Raw genomic sequence first — 20,235 nt, forward strand, 5'->3', positions numbered from 1 at the left:
CCAAGGTTTTCTCTATCATTCAGTGCATGTTTCACCATTTGAATTGGAACCTTTATGAAGTTCTAGAATTTCATAGCAAGCATACATTACATACATACATCAAGCATACAAGCATACAAGCACACATAATCAGAGGAATGGTTAACCATGGTAGTTGCATTGAAACCATTTATCAGTTACACAAATAAAACCGCCGCCGTTCGGATCCGGGTCCTGCGCCACCATTGGGTGGGCGGCTCCCGGAGAAGAGGGAGTGCGGCTGTCTCGGCTGCCAGCCCTGTGGCTGCAATTGGCTAGGCTTCGCCCACGCCCGAACTCTGATAGGGCCACAGGCGCCCTAGACTCCGCCTTCGCACCCAAATTCCGTTAGCAGGTTCGGTTGGTCACGAATTCCCTTTCGCCGCAAGTGGCGGGACCGATAGGCGGGGCCCGCAGCTAGCTCCTCCTACTTCAACTCAGCCCCTGACCGACCCGACGGGCGGGGAGGAGACAGGCGGCTAGTTCCCCTTTTAGGAGCTCTACTTTCTTCTGATTGGTTGATAGGCGCCTGACGCTAATCGCCTCTTCGGGCTGTAGTTTTTCGTCGCTAGACGCAGCGTGATGACGTATCACCGACGTTCCACATCCAAGATGGCTGCGGTCAGCAAGGAGGGACGTCGCTAAGGGGCTTGCTTACCTAGGCGCGGGGTGAGTGACCGACGGGCCGGGGGCGGTGCAGCCTATCTTCCCTGTTCCTGGGGGTCGGAGTAAGCTATGACCTACTGCGGCCTTCCGTTGGCGGAATCTCGCGTCCTGGATTCCGCCCCGCTCCCCTACACCGTCGCCGGTGCACGTTGAAGTTAGCGGGCGGTGCGGGGCTGTGAGGTAGGCTTCAGGAGAGGGTCGGCGGGGCGGACCCCAGAACTGGGGGCGACGTCGGTTTGGGGGACTTTCTAGAAAGCAAGAAGCGAAAGGAGGCAGGGGTCTCAGCACACGTACGGTGGGCAAACCTCCCCCCCCTTCGTTTCTTGGGGTTTCGGTCCCAATGTTGGGGAAGCCTGAGACTTTGGAAACTACCCCTTGTATCTGCGGTGCTCCGACTTTCAGAATAGATAACAATGTAACATGGGTTAAACCAGGAAAGAGCAGAGGGCACTTCCGCGATGAGACTCATTCTGGCCCAGATGTCGTCCTTACTCATCCTCTCCTTAGTGGTTAGTTTGTCCTTTTCCAGGAATTGTTCTTTAGAGAGTTGAGCCGTAACAGGTTATCTAAAAACTCCGAAGCTATTGTTTGCACAACATAGCCTCAGTAACGCTCCCTAAATTTGTATCGCCAGTTAAATGGAGCTTTGGCTAAGTCATTTGGTGTTAGGGTGGAGTTCTGAAAGCAGTTGCTTTTATGTATTTAAGGCAAATTTAAAGTGTCTGACTATCTCGATAGATGTAGCTTTATAGAGATTCCTAACGGTGCTTTACATTTACAAGTGCTCATTAACGGTTTCTGTGAATGGTGCTGCTTAAAATGAAAGCGCAACCAAAACAATGGCTCAATTGTGTTTAACTTTGTATTTTGATTGTTGGGGGGAGAAGAGTATCAATGTGTATGTGGCTGTTTATAGTGACTTCATTACTAAACAAGGTTGTTCAGGTCCTTAACAAGCCAAGGGGCAGAAGGCAGGTCTTTTATCCCCTCCTCCAAGAGCAGTAGAGATTTTTTCCCCCTTTTGTCTCATTTTTATTATATTGTGATGCATTGTTCGAGCATAATAGGTGATTCCCATACAAATCATGTTTTACATGTGTTGTTTTTTTTGAAAGTGTAGTTTGCTCCAACAAGCAATTAACATAATTGTTTATGAAGTTCTAAACTTTAAATGCCATTTTTAAAATTGAATGTTATTTTAAAAACTGATCATAGTTTTTGGTTGTAAAAAGAACAAGTTAATGTCAGGAGATTATTTTGAAAGAAATGAATTAACTTGAGTGTATAAAACGAAAATGTTTTTGGCATGTTTTCTCAAAAATCGCATGAAAGCAAACAAGAATTAAATTCAAGATAAAATAACTGGGTTAAATTCATTTTATATTTTCACAGTCGTATAAATTATATACCAGAGCAACTGCATGTCACATTGTAAAATTTTCCGGGCATGGTGATACACATCTGTGATCCCAGCACTCAGGAGGCTGAAGCAGGAGGAGTGCAGTGAGTTCAGGGCCATCCTGGGCTACATAGTGATTTCAAGGCTACCCTAATTGCATAGCAAGACCCTGTTTAAAAAAAAAAAAGATTTTACAATCTTTTAAATGATGTAGCTTCCTAGGTTCACTACCCAGTACCAAAAGAAAAATAAAATAATAGCTTCATGCTGGCTCTAAATTAGGAGTCAGTTTACAAAGACTCAGTTACACGTTTAAGATGAGGGAGATCTGTCTTGACAAAAATATAATATTCCGTTTATAGGCACAAAGTAGTGTCTAGATTCAGGGAAGGTAATATCTTTGTCTAAAATACGACAAATTGTGGCTTTGTCACTTTCTAACTATGGCAGATTACTTCGTATTTCATTGGCTCCATTTTCTCAGTGATGAAGTTTAACAAAAAGAAACATAATTTAGCCAGGTGTGGTGGCACTTGTCTAAATTCCAGGGCTTGGAGGCTGAATCAAGAGGATTGTGAGCCTACTGGTACTAGGCAACACAGTGAGACCCTGGGGTGGGGAGGGAGGAATGTAGTTTGCTCAGCAGACAGAAGAGGCAGAGGAGGATGTGGTGCTCCCTCCCCCATGTGCTGGGCAGATCATATGAAGAGTATTTTTTCTATTTGATTAATAATGTTTAAACACTTACCTAATATTTATTAATTTTAATTAATATTTGAAACGCTTAAAAACCATGTTTTAAAAAGTGGTTGTGTTTGTTTGCCCTAGAGAAAGAAATATAAAAATTGTCTTCACCAAGCCAGGCATGGTGGGATACATCTGTAATCACAGCACTAGGCGAGGCTGTGGCAGGAGGATCACTGTGAGTCAAGGCCAGCCTGGGCTACACAGTGAGACCCTGTCTCAGAAAAAAAAAAAAAAAAAAAATTGTCTTTGCATACTTGAAAGAATTGGTAGATAAATGTATTTTCAAAGCTTAGGTGGGAGTTACAGAGAGTTGTTAAAATGTAAACTGGTAAATTCATTGTTTTGTGCCATCTACTATCTGGAGGATGAATAAACATAAAAATCATAAGAATAATGCAAGAATCATTGAATACCTACTACTGATATCTCAGCAGTGCCATGGGCTGCTTTCTACACTAAGATCCCATTGGTGAAAGTTCTTCAGAGAGTTCAACAGGCCTGCTTGTCTGGTAGATATTTTCATATCTTTACAATTCTTCAAACCTGGTATTTAAAAGAACCAGATTCTTCTTTCAACACCAACTGTCTCTTGTCTTCCCTGTTTTGTTTTTCTTCTTCTCTCCTTGGAGTGTAAGCTTCTGGAGGTGGGGGAGAGACTTGCCTGTGCTGTTCCTTGCTGTGCTGTGGGGCATGGCTCACAGTAAATGCCCAGTGAATACTTGGATAAGTAAGTGTATAGGGAACTGTTAGGTTAACATTTTAAAGTAATGATTGCCAACTAGTATACTGTACAGAAATTACAAATGTGCTAAGTAAGATACTGATTCCCTTGGCCAACTGGCCAAGTGCCGTCTGTTCTACAAGAAAGTACATGAATTTTGATTAAAAACCCAGAAACATTTCAAATGTTCACACAGTAAAATGGATAAATTGTACTATTTCTGTAGAATAAAATATCGTACAGCTCTTTCTCAGCCTCAGCACTGTTGACATGTACTATCCTATTGGACAATTGTTCAAAAACGGGCAAGATAGAGGTTATCATTAGGGGAGGACTAGTGATTAGGAGAAGAATGAAAGTTTCTGGAATGTTGACAGTATTCTGAGTTTGTACTGAGTAGTGTTAAACGTTTGCTTTGTGGGTAAAGTTTCTGGAATGTTGACAGTATTCTGAGTTTGTACTGAGTAGTGTTAAACGTTTGCTTTGTCAACGTTTAATTAGTCAACCGTGTGCTTATAATTGATGTATTTTCCTTTGTATGCTATAATTGAATTACAAAGGCTTAATTTATAAAACTACCTCCTTTACATAATCAGATACTTCCTAGCTAGTGAGGGATTCCAGTCTAATTTAATTGATAAGAATAGAAGGAGTTCTCCTGGTCCCCTAAGCAGTCTCATCTGATGTTTCCCCCTGATTTATTATTACCTGAAAGTTTAGTACAGTAACTACTTGTTTTTACAGTGGTCTACACTGGGTATATGTCCGTGTTTACCCATACTCACTGTGAATTATGTTTTAGACCATTTGAAAGTAAGCTGGAGCATCACGACACTTAAGTGGAAATAATTTAGTCTGCATCTCCTAAGAGTCATTCTCCTGTGTAATCACAACCCCATTCCCCCTGAGGAAATTCACAGTAATTCCATTTTTATACATTGAGGTAAGCTCTTAATAAGTTTGGGGCTGGCCCCAAACTTGCAGTCCTCCTGCCTCAGCCCCAGGAGTAGCTGAGATTATAAGCATGTGCCATCACTGTCAGCTGTCCCGTGTCTTTTGATAAGCTTCAGTTAGACAGCATCCCAGGTAGGTCCCTGCCCCAGACTGGAAGGAAGCCTGCTTCCTTTTAGAGGGTGACAGTGTTGAAAACACTAAAATTTCAGTGCTAAATTGTAGCCTGTTATGGGAATGTCATTGTTTCTAGCTACTAGAAATGAACAGAGTTGAGAGATAGATATACATTTATTTGTAATTATTTCAATTAAAATTTAACATAAGGACGAAGGATTTAGCTCAGTGGTGCTGCTGCCTGCCTCACAAGCACAAGGTTCCCAGTTTGATCCCAGGGACCCCCCCAAAAAAAATTTTTTAAATTCAGCATAAATTTTCTCTTTAATTTGGGCCGTGTATATGCTTATTTCCTTTGCACTGAAAATCTTGGTTCCTAATATTAAAATTTACATGTTTGTTTTATCCTGCACTATACTACAATTTGATTGAAAAGTATGTATAAAGCTATTCATAACAGTATGATGAAGTTTAAGATTTCTTTCCAGTTCTTTTTGTCTTTAGAATGTATCTCACTAAGGATGTTATTGGGATCCCAAATTTCTTGATATAATTTTTTGTGTGGTTTTGTTATGCATTTAGTATACAGAGGGTTTATTCTGAATTTAGGATTTGCTTTTTTATTTTTAATTATATTTGTCAATATATTAAATATTTACATGAGTCAAAAGTCAAACTAATAAATGAGAATGGAACAAATCTTTCTTATAGAAGAATTCTAAACAATAAATGTTGAAGGAAATGGAAAGTGTCGTTAGGAACACCACAGTCGCAGGCATAGTACCAGAAGGCCGAGGAAGAAGGATCACTTAAGCTCAGGAATTCGAGGGCAGCCTGGACAATGTAGAGAGATCTCATCTCAAAAGAAAAGAAAAACCGCAGTAATAATTGTTGATCAAGATTTTCAGATGAATGCTAAAATTCGTGGATAAGACTTTAAGAAACAACAGTTAGCTGCATAGTATTTTGCACTACAGTATTTTTCAAAAATTATTTACTAATTACTGTAGTAGTTTTAGCATATGCCCACAAGTTCTTCCTGCAGAAGATAGAGTCTAATCTCCATATCCTCAAGTAAGGATCTTGGGCTAAACCTGGTGACTGGCTTCTAAAGAACAGAAAATGAAAAGGGCAAAATAGTAATGAACAGTGAGAAGCTGGCAGACCCTACCCTATCTGGAGGTCCTGAGTAACACTGGGTGTAAAAAGTCATTGACGTCACCTTCCCTGACAGGACGGGACTGGGAGGAAGACTTGGCATCTATGGCATTCCTCCTTGAAACTCCGCTCGTGGGAAGGTAGCGTACCTAGATCTGCAGCCAGCTTACGGGATACCTGCATGGTGTTCACATACTGGGAGGGTCCCTGGAAAACATGTTAGAAGAGGCAGGACTAAGTAGGAAACAAGACACTTAAACGTAGTACAGTGTCTGGGTTTGGGTCTTTCAGCAGAAAAAAGGGTTTGGAGGAACTCAAAATCCCAAGTAAAAGCTGCAATTTATTATTACGGTTAATATTTAGCACTGTATTTAAGATATTAGCTTGGGAATCTAAGTGAAGGGCATAAGACAGAAACTCTCTGTGCTATGTTTATAACTTCTGGAATTATTTTAAAATAAAAGGACTTCCTAAATAGTCAAAGCTATATAAAAAAAAAAAAACTGATAGATCAGTGAAGTCCTATTCCCATCTTTGCCCTTCCATTCCCCATTCCCTATTGATAATTTTGTTTTGTTGTTTAAAAAAAAAAATGGGAGCCAGAAAATAGTTTCTTCCTCTCCTCTCTTACCTAGATACTAGCATGCTGTGTATGCTACCCTACCCTTTGCTGATCGTGGAAATCTCTCCATCCTTTTGCCACATGGTGTGCTGTTGTATTCATGTACTGTAATCTCCTTCACCTGTTCCCTGTTGCTGGACACTTGACTTATTTGCAGATCTGCTGTTACAAATACCACTGCAGTGAATAATCTTGTTCATATGTTGTTTCACACTTGCAACAGTGTTTCCAGAGAAGATTCCCAGCAGCTTGCTAGGTCACAGAGCAAATGTATGTGTATCATTTTGTTAAGATACTTCCAGCTTCCCTGCTGTGACAGTTGTGCCATTTTGTACTCCTGCCAGCAATATATGAGAATGCCCACTTCTCCCTGGCCTTGGCAACAATAAAACTGTCAACGTTTGGATTTTTGCCAGTTCAGTAGGTGAGAAATGGTCTCCCACTATGATAGTATACAGCACCCCACATTGCCCAAGTTAATAAATCTCATACAAAAGTATAAATCATGCAGATTACCTTTTCCAGTTATTTCATTCTTCCTGTTGAAAGAAAGAACATGTTCCCTTTGGAGGTACCAGGTACCGGGCCCAGCTCTGTCACTTTGCTAAGCAGAAATGAGGCAGGTTCACAGAACAAGGTTAGCTTCCAGATGAACTGTCAGGGTCTGCAGATCCTGGCCACGGAACTGCTGCTGTTTTCTTGCTCGCCAGAGTCAGCTGCCTCTAGCCATCTCTCTTGGAACCCTTCTGCTGCCCTGTCTGAAAATGTCTCTTGTTCCCTGAACCTTTTTGCAAGGGACTTCCATGTTTCAGTGACTCTAAGTGAGCTCCTTATGTTCATTTTCTCTTGGAAGCATGGGGCTTACAGAGAATCTATTCTGAATAAAAGAACGACAAGAGGATGAGAAAGCAGAACAATTTAAAGGAGCACCTTCCTCATAGACCACCTCCTCCACCCACTCCCCCGATTAGGACACCCAGATGCCACTATACCACGCGCCTGGTTTACATGGTCCAGTTGAGTGACTTGTGCACAGCTGAACTAACCCAGTCCCGTGGCTTTCATAAGTAAAGTGCCCAAGTGAAATCAGTTGAACTAAAAGAAGAAAATTTTGCTCTGATAGACGGAAGAGAGGATCATTTTGAAGCATAAATCTTTGTAGAAGATTAACAGAGGTCCAGTATCACTGAAGATACTATCTAGACCAACATGAGAGAAGTATGTGTTCATTGAATAAAAGCATAAAATCGTGTCCAAGCTTAGACCTTTAGCCTTGAGGGGAGGAAGAAATGCTCTTGTCAACCACCATGAAATCTGGGAGTTGTTAGTACTTGAGTTACTTAGTGTCTGTGCTGGATTGGCTTTGGAGCTTCACCTGGGCTTCTCCTTGGTGAACAGTAGCAGTTTCTTTGAGGAATTTTGATTCCACGTCAGGTACATTTTGTGGCTGTTGATTGTGTATGATGATTAGGATGACTTAGGGCATGGTGTCCCTTTCCAACTTTGTGTCTTTTTCTCTTAGGAGTCTAAGATTTTCAGAGAACTATTTGGAAGGAACAAATCTACTTCAATAAATGAAGGAGAATAAAGAAAATTCAAGCCCTTCAGTGACGTCAGCAAACCTGGACCACACAAAACCATGTTGGTACTGGGATAAGAAGGACCTGGCTCACACGCCCTCACAGCTCGAAGGGCTTGACCCAGCCACAGAGGCCCGGTACCGCCGAGAGGGGGCTCGGTTCATCTTTGATGTAGGCACGCGTTTGGGCCTGTATCCTGATCCTCTTTCAGAGCTCTCCCACCTCCACCAAGGATTAAGTTAGAAGCTACAGACAAAATATACAGTCATTCTCTATACTGTTGTTTAAGTGTTGCTCTGAACACATGACTCTCTGGGGCTTTCTGTATCTGGTTTACCATTAAATGCATAGACTGAGCCACTGAGCATGTGGTCACCAAGGAGGGAAACCAGCGTCCATTAAGATCACAGCTGGAGTGTCTCCTAAGGCTTGTTAAAAGCATAGCACTTCAGAGTGTTCGTTCTTAAACCAAAATTCTGACACCCTAAGGTACCCGTTCTGCTTTGTCATTGTATAAAGTTTATCACTGATTTTCTTGTTGTCTTTACTCTTTTCTTGAATTTAACTAAGAGCATAACCTATAGAAGTTATTGCTAAAGTCCTTAACCTGAAAAACAGACACTATGACACCCTGGCAACTGGAATAATTTATTTTCATCGCTTCTACATGTTTCATTCCTTCAAGCAATTCCCAAGATACGTAAGTGTTTGAATGTCTGTATAATCTCTGTCACATTATTATTTCCACCCACTTTGGTGGACACATCATAGTCTCTCTTATAATATTTTCTATAAAGTGTTTATTTTTATATGGTACATGCTATATATAAACAAAGTCAAGTTTGAATTGTTCTTTTCCAATTAACTATATTGAAATCTTTACCGTAATGAGGACCATTGTTGAACTCCGCTTTGTATGAAAGTTTGCTTCTGTTACCTTTCCCAAGATAAGTTTAGACCACAGGAGAGATGCAGACAGAAGGTTGTGCCATTTGGGGGAGACTAATCACATCTTCAGGGATCCGGGAATGTGCAAGGAAGGAGGTACCAGTTGTAAGCTAATCCATGGGTATACTGAGGACCTAAGTGTGTGCAGATGGGTGATGGTAGGTAGCAGCCTTCTAGGAACTGGCCGGAGACCCTGGGTGTGAGGATAGCCCAAGTCACCACGGTGATCTTGAGGGCTAGACAGGGACATCTGACTTAAGTGGGTAGACGGGGTTACACCTAAGAGGAAGGTCGTTTTGTTGGAGTTTTGGTTTGTTTGTTTTGGGGTTTTTGGTTTGTTTGGTTTTGGGTGTGGTTTTTTTTTGCTGACATTTTATTAGATTTGTGTTCTTGTCTTCCTCACAAGTTTATGGAGGTCTTAAAGGAAACTGTCAGAATTAGCATCATCTTCTGGCAGAGTAGAATGACACCCAAATGTAGTCAGGATAGTGTGAAGAGAGGTATGTGGCAGAGAAGCTGGGGAGAGAACTGAGACCTCAGTGATACAAGGGCTACATTAGGACTGGGGTGACTGGAGACAGTGTCTTAGTCCATTCTGGCTAGGGGCTACTGTAACAAAATAACCTTGAGCCAGGTGACTTACAAATAACAGAAACTTCTTCCTCACAACTGTGAAGTCTGGGAAGTTCAAGATCAAGGTACCAGGGCTTCAGTGTCTGAGGAGGCCTCCTTGCTGTGTTCTCACATGGTGGGGAGAGGAAAAGGCGCTCGCTCTCAAAGGGGCTCCTTATGAAGTTGGCCATCCCGGTCACAGGGGGGTCATGTGTCCAGCGCCCCACCTCTGAGTGCTGTGGCATTAGAGGTTGTTTCCAACGCATGAACTCTTGGGGGACACATGCGTTCTGACCATAGCAGGAAGGAAAGGGAGTGTGAACAGTGATGCAGAAATGTGTTGCACCAGACATGCTCATAGTTGTGTTTTTTCTGTTTTCATAGCAAAGCTTACTGTACAGAGAGTTGAAATCTTCCAAACCACAATATAAGAAGGAAATTCAGTTCTGTGGCTTTCTTTTTGACATATGACAATTTTCTTTTATAAAATAAGTTATATTTGTTTGTGGGGGTTTTTTTTCCCAGGATTGGAGATCAAACCCAAGGCCTCATGAATGTTAGGCAAGCACTCTTATCACTGAGCTATACCCCCAACCCTAAGAAAATTAAGCTTTAAAAGATTTTCAAAGCCAAATTTTTTTCAGGGCTGTAAAATTTTCTTCAAGCTTTTACAGTATCAGAATATTTGTAAATGAGTAAGAAGGTAGAAGAATGAGAGGGTCTGGTTTACTGCAGAGGTTAAAAATCTTTGGTAACAAAATGTAAGAGCTTTTGTCTCTTTTAGGTGACAGGAGCTTGTTGTCTCTTTTTGGCTGGAAAAGTAGAAGAAACTCCAAAAAAATGTAAAGATATCATCAAAACCGCTCGTAGTTTATTAAATGATATACAGTTTGGCCAGTTTGGAGATGACCCAAAGGTAAGAACTGAAACTTTCCACCTTTGAGTGTGGATCCCTTATGACAGCACCAGCGTACAGATGGGCAGTGGCACCTGTACCTGCCAGTTCCTCAGTCCCTAGAGGGCTTGTGTGGAGGGGTGGCAAGGTGGCATACGTAGCCTCGCTTGTGTGCTGCTGCCCTGTGTCCTGAGCACCTGAGCGGCCACAGGGCAGGAGTTGGGTGTGAGCAGAAATCGTCTCCTCACCATTAGCACGCACCTCCTAAGGTGCGGTGGTTGGGAAGGCTCATGTTTCCACCGAGCCAGGCTCGGACAGAAATACAGATACTGTTTTGTCTTTTGCTTCTCAAGAATGTGGAAGTTAGTGACATTTGCAACATTTTCAGACACACAGACATTGATACTAGTCGTGGTCTCCATCCTGTCCCCTCCCCACAACCTCTGCTACTGTCAGTAAAAGGGATTAAGATAATTATACATGTTTTTACTATGTTCTAAAAAATACCATTCCATGCACCAGTGATAATTTTGTTATACCCCAATTCTCATCAAGTTCCGCCTCTTGTAACACTTGTTAATTTTCCTTTGTAACATTTATCATACCTCTTAGTTACGTAGATTTCTTTAGTGCACTTTTAGGTTCATCAAGAGCGTTCCCACGTGCTCCTTGCCGCACAACACACAGCCTCCCAGAACGGTACCTGTGTAACGGACCCACCTTCATGAGTCATTGTCACGATCCCACTGGCAAAGTATAGTACAGTATCTTTTCAGGGCCCTAGAAGATGGCAGTGCTCTCGGCCTGTTCATCCCTTCCTCCCACTTAACCACTGACAGTCACTGATCTCTCACTGTCTCCATAGTTTTGCCTTTTCCAGAATATGGTAGAGTTAGAAACATACAGTATGAAGCCTTTTTCAATTGGGTTCCTCGACTCAGCATTATGCAATTGAGTTTCCATTAGCTACACCTGTATCAGATAATCCCACGGGTTATTCAGTTTAGTGTTTTTTCCTAGTATCCACACACATATTTAGAAGAACCTCCCATGTATGTCTGCTGCTTCCAGGTGCGCTGTGACGGTTCAGCACCTAGTCCAGTAATTTTCCCTGTAAAATCCTCTTGGACCAGGTTTCCATGTATTTGTAGAATATAGACACAAGCATTCGACAGAGTCATGTGAAATAAGTGACTAGTGTTACAGGGGAAACTCGGTCACAGCTGAAACAGTCTGGGTTGAGGAAGCTGGTACCACCTGTGGTCTTTCCTAACCAGCTGCCACGAAGCACTTACCCAGGGTACAGGATGGGTGGTCTCTTCCTTTTCTCTCCTGGAGTGAACTGCAACGCTTCTGTCCATACTGTGGTTGTGATCAGTACTCAGGCTTCATAAGCATTGTCAGTGTGGGATAAGTCTGTCCCTTAAACTTCCCTAGAAATCCCTTCACTTGTTGTTTGTAACTCTTGAGCTTATTAGAAACTCAAATTAACAGTAATCAAAAGTTCGTTTCTGCACAATAGTGTAACCAACAGAGAATGTTTTCTACACCTATAGGTGATCTTCACATGGTTAGTCCATGACGAGCACCATCCACCTGTAGGGTCTGTCATCATGGGCAGATGTCCCTTTGGCTTAGGAGCTGGGGCTCAGGCTGAGCGCACATGTGTGGGACCCCAGCAGGTGAGGGCGTGTGGCAGGAGCTCATGCACAGTGTCCTAGGGTTCCCTAGAGAAATTCCTTCACGCCATGTTGTTGAGTTAGACCTAGATGGGCAAGCAAGCTCTGCCTGCTTCCTTTCATGTGCATTTTCCCAGACATGATCTATCTGGAAGCCGGGAAGACATGGTGCTGTCCTTGGCAAAGAAGGGGCACTTATCTGGAGACAGACTGTTAATGATGAGATGTTTTCTGTCCGCTGCAAAGCCCTTTAAAACTACTAATGGGCTGAAAAGATTTTAATAAAGTATTTGTAGGATGATTCATTGGAGTTAAAATCTCATATTTTCCTTGTTCATTCTTTAAATTCAGTGAGTTCCCAATCAAAACATCAATGGCATTTTTTTAATTTTTAATTTTATTTATTTTGGGATGATATTAAGTAAAATGAAACTAAAATTTGGTTTGGAACCGTGATTGGTTAGGAATATGCAAAAACAGGCAACTATTTTTAAAAAGAGGAACAATAATGAAAGTGACCCTTCCTAGTCTTGTTTGTGGTGCAGAAGCAGAGAGACAGCAGTGACCAGAAAGATTATATGGACTCAGATGGGTGCATATGCATTGTAAGACAGGACTTAGCATTCCCAAAGAAAGGAAAAACGGTATCTTTGTATTTTGAATAAGTAACATTGTGGCTGCTTATTTTATATAAATGAAGGATTTGAAGACAACAGTGCTGCCCCTGTCAACGCATGCCCACTGTACGGCCCACATGTCCTGTCCTGGTGTCTGAAGCCGGCTCACAGTCTCCCCTAAAGTTTCCAGGGGAATTGCGTTTTGCAGGGGACTCCTGAAAGAAACCACTCAGTTTTGTTAAGGGAGATTCCTGGGTATTTATTTGCAAATAATACTACTTCTAAGGGTTTTTATTTTGTTCTGATTCCCTTCACTTAACCTTTGGATTGGTTTTTCTTCCTGCTGTGAGTTCTTTTCAGAATTTATCACTGTCTCTGAGCATGAATGGAGAGAGGAGAAAACAAGAGAAAGTAGACAGGAAAGTTCACTTTTTTAATGTTTTTGAGACTTACTATTATAATTTTTAAATCCCAGGGGCCAGGGATGTAGCTCAGTGGTACTGCACCTACTTTGCAAACACAAGGTCCTGAGTTCGATCCCTGGTTCCATTTAAAAAAAAAAAGTGAATGCAGTCAATGCCACTGAAATGTACACTAAAAAAATGACTTGACATAATTTCTATCTTAGTGCCCTTTCTTGTTGTTTAGGAAGAAGTAATGGTTCTGGAGAGAATCTTACTACAGACCATAAAGTTTGATTTACAGGTTGAACATCCATACCAGTTTCTACTCAAATATGCAAAACAACTCAAAGGTAAGGGGGTAATACTTGAAAAGTGTTTCTTTTATTTTGTTTTGTTTTTTGATAGCGGGGATCGAACTTGGGTCCTTGCACTTGTGAGGCAGACACCAGAACCACTGAGCCAAATCCCCAGCCTTACGTCTTTTAAGTTTGATGATGCTCAAACTGTGCTTCTTAAAGAGGACAGCACGGTTGGTGTACAAAGTCCCCTGCGTAGTTTGCCAGGCAGTGCAGCACTGCAGCGTTCATGCTGCCTCCTCCATGCATAAACAGGTCCTGTCATCCAGTTGCCAAGAGATATGAAGCAGGAAAATGAGTCAGAACTTTTAAATAGACTAATAAAATTAGCCTCACAGCCAGTTTTCCCTTAAAGGGAGTTTCAGAGTAGGTCATGCTGAAGAACAAGTGATAGGAAAAGAAGTTGCAGGAGGATATAGGCCCCACCATTCACTTGGCCTTTTCTAGTTGAAAGCTCTTTCCTGTGCTGACATAGTGGGTTTTAAATAAATTGTTGTTGTTATAAATTCTTGTCCCCCACTCCTATTAATTTTGCCTTTTTTCTCCATTTCTAGGTGATAAAAACAAAATTCAAAAGTTGGTTCAAATGGCATGGACCTTTGTAAATGACAGGTACATGTGTTCAAATGTTGATGTAATTGTGGCATTATAACAGATTTTAAGGGTCATTTATTGCAAGGCCCTCATTCTGTGTTTGAGAAAACCATCTTATACTGGATAAACAGGCAGCGGCAGAGGTGGGGCTGAAGTCCCAGTCATGGCTCCCAGCAGAGGGTTTTTCTGCCCAGCCGTGTCATAGTGGTGTGAGAATGTGAGATCTTAGCACCAGTTCGAAACTTTTAAGTGCAGAACAGTACACTGAACAATTTTACAGCTGAATCCTTAGAGCCCGTTGGGTTTCTTGGAATGATTCTAGAGCCGTAGCGTTCGTGGGAATGGCAGAGGCAGAGAAGCATTTGTCTTGCCCCGTGTTTAGCCTCCCTATAAAAGCTGTTTCAAAGAAACAGTTCAGTGGCTAGTATTTGAGCAGGGAAAGAACGTGAACCTTTTTCATATGTATTTAATGATGCAGGAATTTTTTAATGTGTTCAAATTTTTCAGCTTCTTTAAAGAACAAATTAGAACTAGTACCAGAAAACTTGCTTTTTCACTAGTAGTATATATTAGTCGTTTAGCTGATTGAGCCGACTGACAGGTGAGTCCGGCACCTGATCTGCAGAGTTAATCATAAGTGCTATGTTGTTCTCTCCTCAATGAGCCCAGTCTCTGCACCACCCTGTCGCTGCAGTGGGAGCCGGAGATCATAGCGGTGGCAGTCATGTATCTCGCAGGACGTTTGTGCAAGTTTGAAATACAAGAATGGACCTCCAAGCCCATGTACAGGAGGTGGTGGGAGCAGTTCGTTCAGGATGTCCCCGTTGACGTTTTGGAAGGTACTGGGCGTGTGAACATTCTTGGGACGTGTTCCTTCTTTCCATGATTCTCCTGGCAACCTGGGGTCCCAAGAATGGATTTCCCAAGTGGATATCAGCAGGTGAATTTTCAGATTCTCTGGGACTTTCTCTCGGCCACATAAATAGTTGTGAAGTTCTAGCAAGCTAGAAAGGCAGCCCCCGTCACACGCAGCAAAGGCAGGGCCGACTGCCCAGTCCGTGCTGGGTTTTTCTGGGTAAAATTTGATTGGCAGTGTCACATCATGGTGAGTGTGATTGTTGGTTGTCATTTAGACATCTGCCACCAGATCCTCGATCTGTACTCACAAGGAAAGCAGCAGATGCCTCACCACACCCCCCATCAGCTGCAGCAGCCCCCGTCTCTCCAGCCTCCACCACCAGTGCCGCAGGTACAGCAATCACAGCTGTCTCAAGGCTCAGAGCCAGCCCAGTCCCAGCAGAAGGAGGCACAGCAGTCAGCCCAGCCCCCGCCGCCACCACCGCAGGCTCAGCAGCCCAAGAAGCCCTCTCCACAACCCAGCCCTCCCCGCCAGGCAAAGCGTGCTGTGGTGAGTGCCCTGCCCTGCCCTGCCCTGCCCTGCTCTGGAGTTGCACTGAGCACAAGGAAAACTAGTGCTCTCTCGAACCCAGCAGGCCCTGTCCTCCCACTGCAGCCCCCACTGCTCAGGCACCTCTGCTCTTGTGGGTGCAGATGCCACCCCTGAAGCAGGACTATCCTTCCCCACGTCCCCAGCAGCTGTGACTGGCTGCTGGAGCAGTCCCTTCTCCTGCACTCTTCCTTGGTGCTCATTTCTTTTAAGTGACATACATGGTATTTGTAAAAATTTGTGCTCGTGGGGCACGAGTCCACATTCCCCACGGAAGCAGCCCAGCTACTGGAGGGAGCCGTCTGGGTGGTCAGAGCCCCCAGAGGAAAGCGGCTGGGATAAACGTGCACCAGCAAACCCCTGAGTCCCGGGAGCGAGAGTCCATGCTTACTGTTGCTGCGAACCATCCACAAAAGGAAGGGCTCTGTCTACTCTGACCAGGGAGGAGGGCCAGAAGTGACCCAGACGTGCTATGTCTGCCTTGGGGTTCGAGTCTCAGTAAATCCGGGTTGTGATCCTACTAGTGCCCACGGTCTTTTTTCTCAACAAAACCAAGGTCTCAGTTAACATTTGTATATTTTCTCTCTAACAGGTTGTTTCTCCCAAAGAAGAGAATAAAGCAGCAGGTAATGCCCTGTTCTTCTGTTTTATTTATTTTACGCTTCTGTGCAAAACTTTAGGTTCATTTAAATTTTTATTCAGCATTGTTTCCTTCCAGATGTAAATTAACCTTAAAATTTAACTTAGAATCCATCTGAAGCTTTGCCTGTGTGCCAGAAAAAGTGTATCCTCTTCTCTGCTCATCACCAGCCTTTATAATTGTATAGATTGTTGACAAAAAATATCAGTTCAAGAAACTTTGGCAATAAAAATGTACTTGGTAACACATAGGAAAATATAATTCTGGGGCCTACTGGCCTGTAATCCCAGGAGGCTGAGGCAAGAAGATCATGAGTTCGGGGCCAAACTGGGCAACTTAGTCTAAAATTAAAGTCTGTCTAAAATTTAAAAAATGGAAAAAGTTTAGTGTGCAAGTGTCCCGGGTTCAATCCCCAGTACTAAAAACAATCCTTTTTTTTTTTTTTTTTTTTTTTTTTTTTTTTTTTTTTTTTGGTGGCGGGGATCAAACTCAGGTCATTGTACTTGTGAAGCAGGCAGCAGAACCACTGAGCTAAATCCCTGGCCCTAAAATCCTCAATTCTGAATGTAGAGAGCTGGTCGTAGCAGTGTTTGTCCTGAGGAGGAGTTACACTTGTCACCAGTGACAGAAGTAAGGGCCACAGGAGTGCTTGTGCTCAACAGTGGCAGCAGAGCTGGCTCGAAGGGATGGAGGTACTGGGCTGTGTGGTCCCAGGAAGCCACAGCATGCCCTGGTACTCCTGCTTAGGTGAGCCAGCTCCCCCTTGAAATACTGCTTTTCTCACATTCCCAGAGCACAAAGTTGCTTGCTTTGCCTCATGTTGGAACTACAGTGAGTAAAAATCTGAAAGGTAACAGAAACTTAGAGTGTCTGTCTGTGTCACTGAGCACTTTGAAGGCACAGACCATATTCTTTTCTGTTTCTTTGTTGTTTAGTTCTTGGTTGCAGTGAATTATTCATAAAACTGTTGTGAGAGTTAGATAAGGCTCTATTTTTCTCAGCATCTTGAAGAGAGTGATGAGTTCAACAGAGGTGAATTATTTCAGCTCCAGACTAACAGGCATTAAGAGGGAGGGCCTGCAGCGTGTTCTGTCCACATGTGCTGACACATGGTTCTGTGAGGGGCTGGAGGCAGCCCCAGGGGACTGTGGAAGGGACTTGCCTTCGAGGAGTGCAAGCACGCAGGGGAGGAGGATCTCAGGGCAGGCAGAGGTGGCCAAAGAGCAGAAGGCAAGGACTGGGACGTGGCATGGTATGCACTGCTGTACTGGTGCTGGGCCTCTCGGCACAGAGTACTGGCCAGATTGCCAAGGGCTCATAGGAAAAGAGAACCTCAGAAAACCTCAAGTAGTTCTTCATTGGTTACTTGTTGAAATAAACTTTTTGGTCTGGTTAAGTAAAATATATAAATTAGTTTCAGTTCTTACTCTTTCACATGGCCACTAGAAAGTTAAAATTCCGTGTGTTTACGTGTCTCATCACGGCACAGTCGGACAGCTGTCACTGGAGAGTGACACCCATTAGAGCTGGGAAAAGCTCCAGTGTGAGGCTGGCTGCAGAGTCCAGGCGCGGAGTATGGAAGCCAGGGCTGAGGTGTTGGAAGAGGGCCACTAGAGTGTGTTTGCTGTGGGGCGGGGCCTTGTTCTCCAAGTGCAGGCCAGAGCACAAGGGTCCCAGGCCGTGAATCTGCCTGTGTTGAAGACCAGGAAGTGAGAGATGTGGCCATGATGCCGGGAGCCGCGGTCAGTGCCGCACAGGCACAGGTCACTTTCAGTTTCAGGACGGAAGCCGCACTGGGTAAGCAGGAATAGGGGGTCTTTGCCGATTGTGCCTTCTTAGTTGGAAGAACTTGGACTTCCTATACCCTGTCCTGGCCATCTGTGCGGTAAGGGCCAGCAGTGTGCTGTGCACCAATCATCTCCCTCCAGGCCTCCCTCCCCTCCCAGCTCCTGTCACCAGTTAACGCGCTGCTCCTGGCATGCTGCCCCTGAAAATCAGTGTAGAGAGCAGAAAATAAGAATTCAGAGGGGAAGAATGCTCTATGAGACCCCACGGGGCTTGGTGACATGGCACTGCTGCTTAGGGCCTCTCTGTGAGTCCTGACACATGGCGGCCTTGTTATTGATGTGAAGGACTTGTCCTGAGAGGTCACAAAGGCAGCCTTGGTAGGTGTGGAGGACCTGCTAATGGGGGGGGGTGCTTTGGTGTTTGGGGGAGAGGTATTTGAATTACTTTGCTATTTTAACAGCGTCAGTGAGTTCCTCCTACTTTAGCTGAAGCTTTCATTACCTCCCTGAAAGCCTTGGTCATATCTGTTCTTTTTCTTCCTAAAGAAATCTCTGACAGTATGTTTTATTTACATGAAGAGGCATGAGTGGTTTTTAACCCACCTTTTCTTTCAGAACCACCGCCACCTAAAATCCCCAAAATTGAGACCAGTCACCCACCGCTGCCTCCAGCCCACCCACCACCAGGTAAGCACGCAGAGGCAGTGTGGCTGCAGGGGGAGGGGGTCTAGGCCAGCCTGCAAAGACAGGGAGCTTCCAAATTCTGTTACTTTGTCAAGCCATGCAACCTTAAGTATATCCAGATAGTCTCTGACCACGCACATCCAGAAACACTGAGCTGCACAGGGTAAGTGAGTTTTACAAAAAGGGAACTCTGCCAGTGGCTGAGCATTTCTCCAGAGCCAAGCAGGATTGCTGTAGGTGCTAAGTCCTGTGTCTCCCACACCTGCTTCCTGTCGGTAGGGAGCCTTCTAGAGCCTTTTGAAGAGTAAGCAATTGTTCAGGGTCACATGGAGAATAAATTGAAGGGATAAAGCTCTCGGCAAGTGTGTAGTGAGCCAGCAGCTTCTCAGTAGTGGAAATGGGAGGAGAAAGGAGAACAGTCTCTTCCTGTGTCTGGAGTCAGCCAGATCCGTGGGCTAGTGCAGGCAGGAGGGACAGCAGGCAGGTCCTACAGGCTGTGGCTGTTCTGGGGACCCCTGAGCCCCCGTGGCCTGCAGTGTGCACACGTAGAGCGTGCATCTCCTCAGCTTTTAGAACCAAAGGGCGTGTGGGCCTGGCCCGCAGTGTAGGCAGATCCTTGTGGTCTGCCCATTCCTAGTCATGGTAGCAGGCACCAGGGGCAGTAGCTGCCTGGGTCTCCACCACACACAGGCCTCCACTGCCATCAAGCCGTGTGCGCTTTCCCTGCTTGGGACAGCATCGGCTCGCGGGGGCTGCTGGTGGGTGTAAGACTCCCATGACTGCGCCTCAGCTGCTTTGTGCTCTTGGGCCCCAGTGGTTGTGCTCCCGGGGCCTGCGCCCCTGGCCTCCCCAGAAAAGGACCTACATCCCAGGCTGTGCTGCTGTGCAGCTACGCAACCTGGTTCATCTTCAGTGGGGAGGGGAAGCACAGGCTGGGAAGCAATGTGGACAGGACCTGTGGCCTGGTCCAGGGGCACAGGGGACACCAGGTGCTGCTGCTGCTGCACACCCATGCCTGTGCCCTGGGTGGGGAAGTGCACCAGGAAGCGTTTGATCCTGCTTCTCTTGAGTATAAATGGAAGCACGCTTTTCTGCTCTGGTGAAAGCACTGGGAATATCTGAGACTTGCAGTGGCCTTTTAAATGCCATCTTGCTCTTTGATCACTAAAGGCTAGGGCTGCTGATGGGCAACCAGGCTCCCTCCCAGGCTTAGGCTCTGGCAGCAGAGACAGCCTGGGAAAGGAGCTGGGCCAGGGTTGCCTGTGACTGGTGTGCCCGGGCCTGGAGCTGCGTGAAGACCCCTGCACAGTCAGGAGCAGGAACCTGAGGGCTGAGGACCACAGGGTGCTGGCCTGGCACAGGTGGCAGCCACACCCTGCCCCTCCGCACACAGCGGGGTGAGGATGCCTGGGTAGCCCTGAGACCTGCTTTGCAGCCCCTGGCTCAGGCTTCCCGCTCTGGAGCCCTCGTCCATGGCTCGCACTAACCCGTCTCTCTCCTGCAGACCGGAAGCCTCCCCTCGCTGCCACCTTGGGTGAGGCTGAGCCACCTGGCCCGGTGGATGCCAGCGACCTTCCCAAAGTGCAGATCCCT

The 20,235-nt window shown here is 44.8% G+C and overlaps 1 protein-coding gene across 1 annotated transcript; it reads left to right on the forward strand.

The window, feature by feature from the left end:
- Window positions 1–223: 223 nt before the first annotated feature.
- Ccnk (cyclin K) lies at window positions 224–20,232 on the forward strand (the record flags this gene model as incomplete). The annotated part of the gene is made up of 13 exons (XM_010609234.3): window positions 224–373; window positions 544–687; window positions 7,922–8,170; window positions 8,598–8,679; window positions 10,324–10,455; window positions 13,379–13,484; window positions 14,045–14,102; window positions 14,754–14,923; window positions 15,218–15,492; window positions 16,124–16,157; window positions 17,828–17,968; window positions 18,574–18,645; window positions 20,147–20,232. Coding segments are annotated over exons 3-13 (1,353 nt in total), but the record flags the coding sequence as incomplete, so codon positions are not given.
- Between the last annotated feature and the right edge of the window lie 3 nt (window positions 20,233–20,235).

This window comes from Fukomys damarensis, unplaced genomic scaffold, assembly GCF_012274545.1.
Source record: "Fukomys damarensis isolate Sample0158 unplaced genomic scaffold, DMR_v1.0_HiC HiC_scaffold_21, whole genome shotgun sequence".
Taxonomy (NCBI): domain Eukaryota; kingdom Metazoa; phylum Chordata; class Mammalia; order Rodentia; family Bathyergidae; genus Fukomys; species Fukomys damarensis.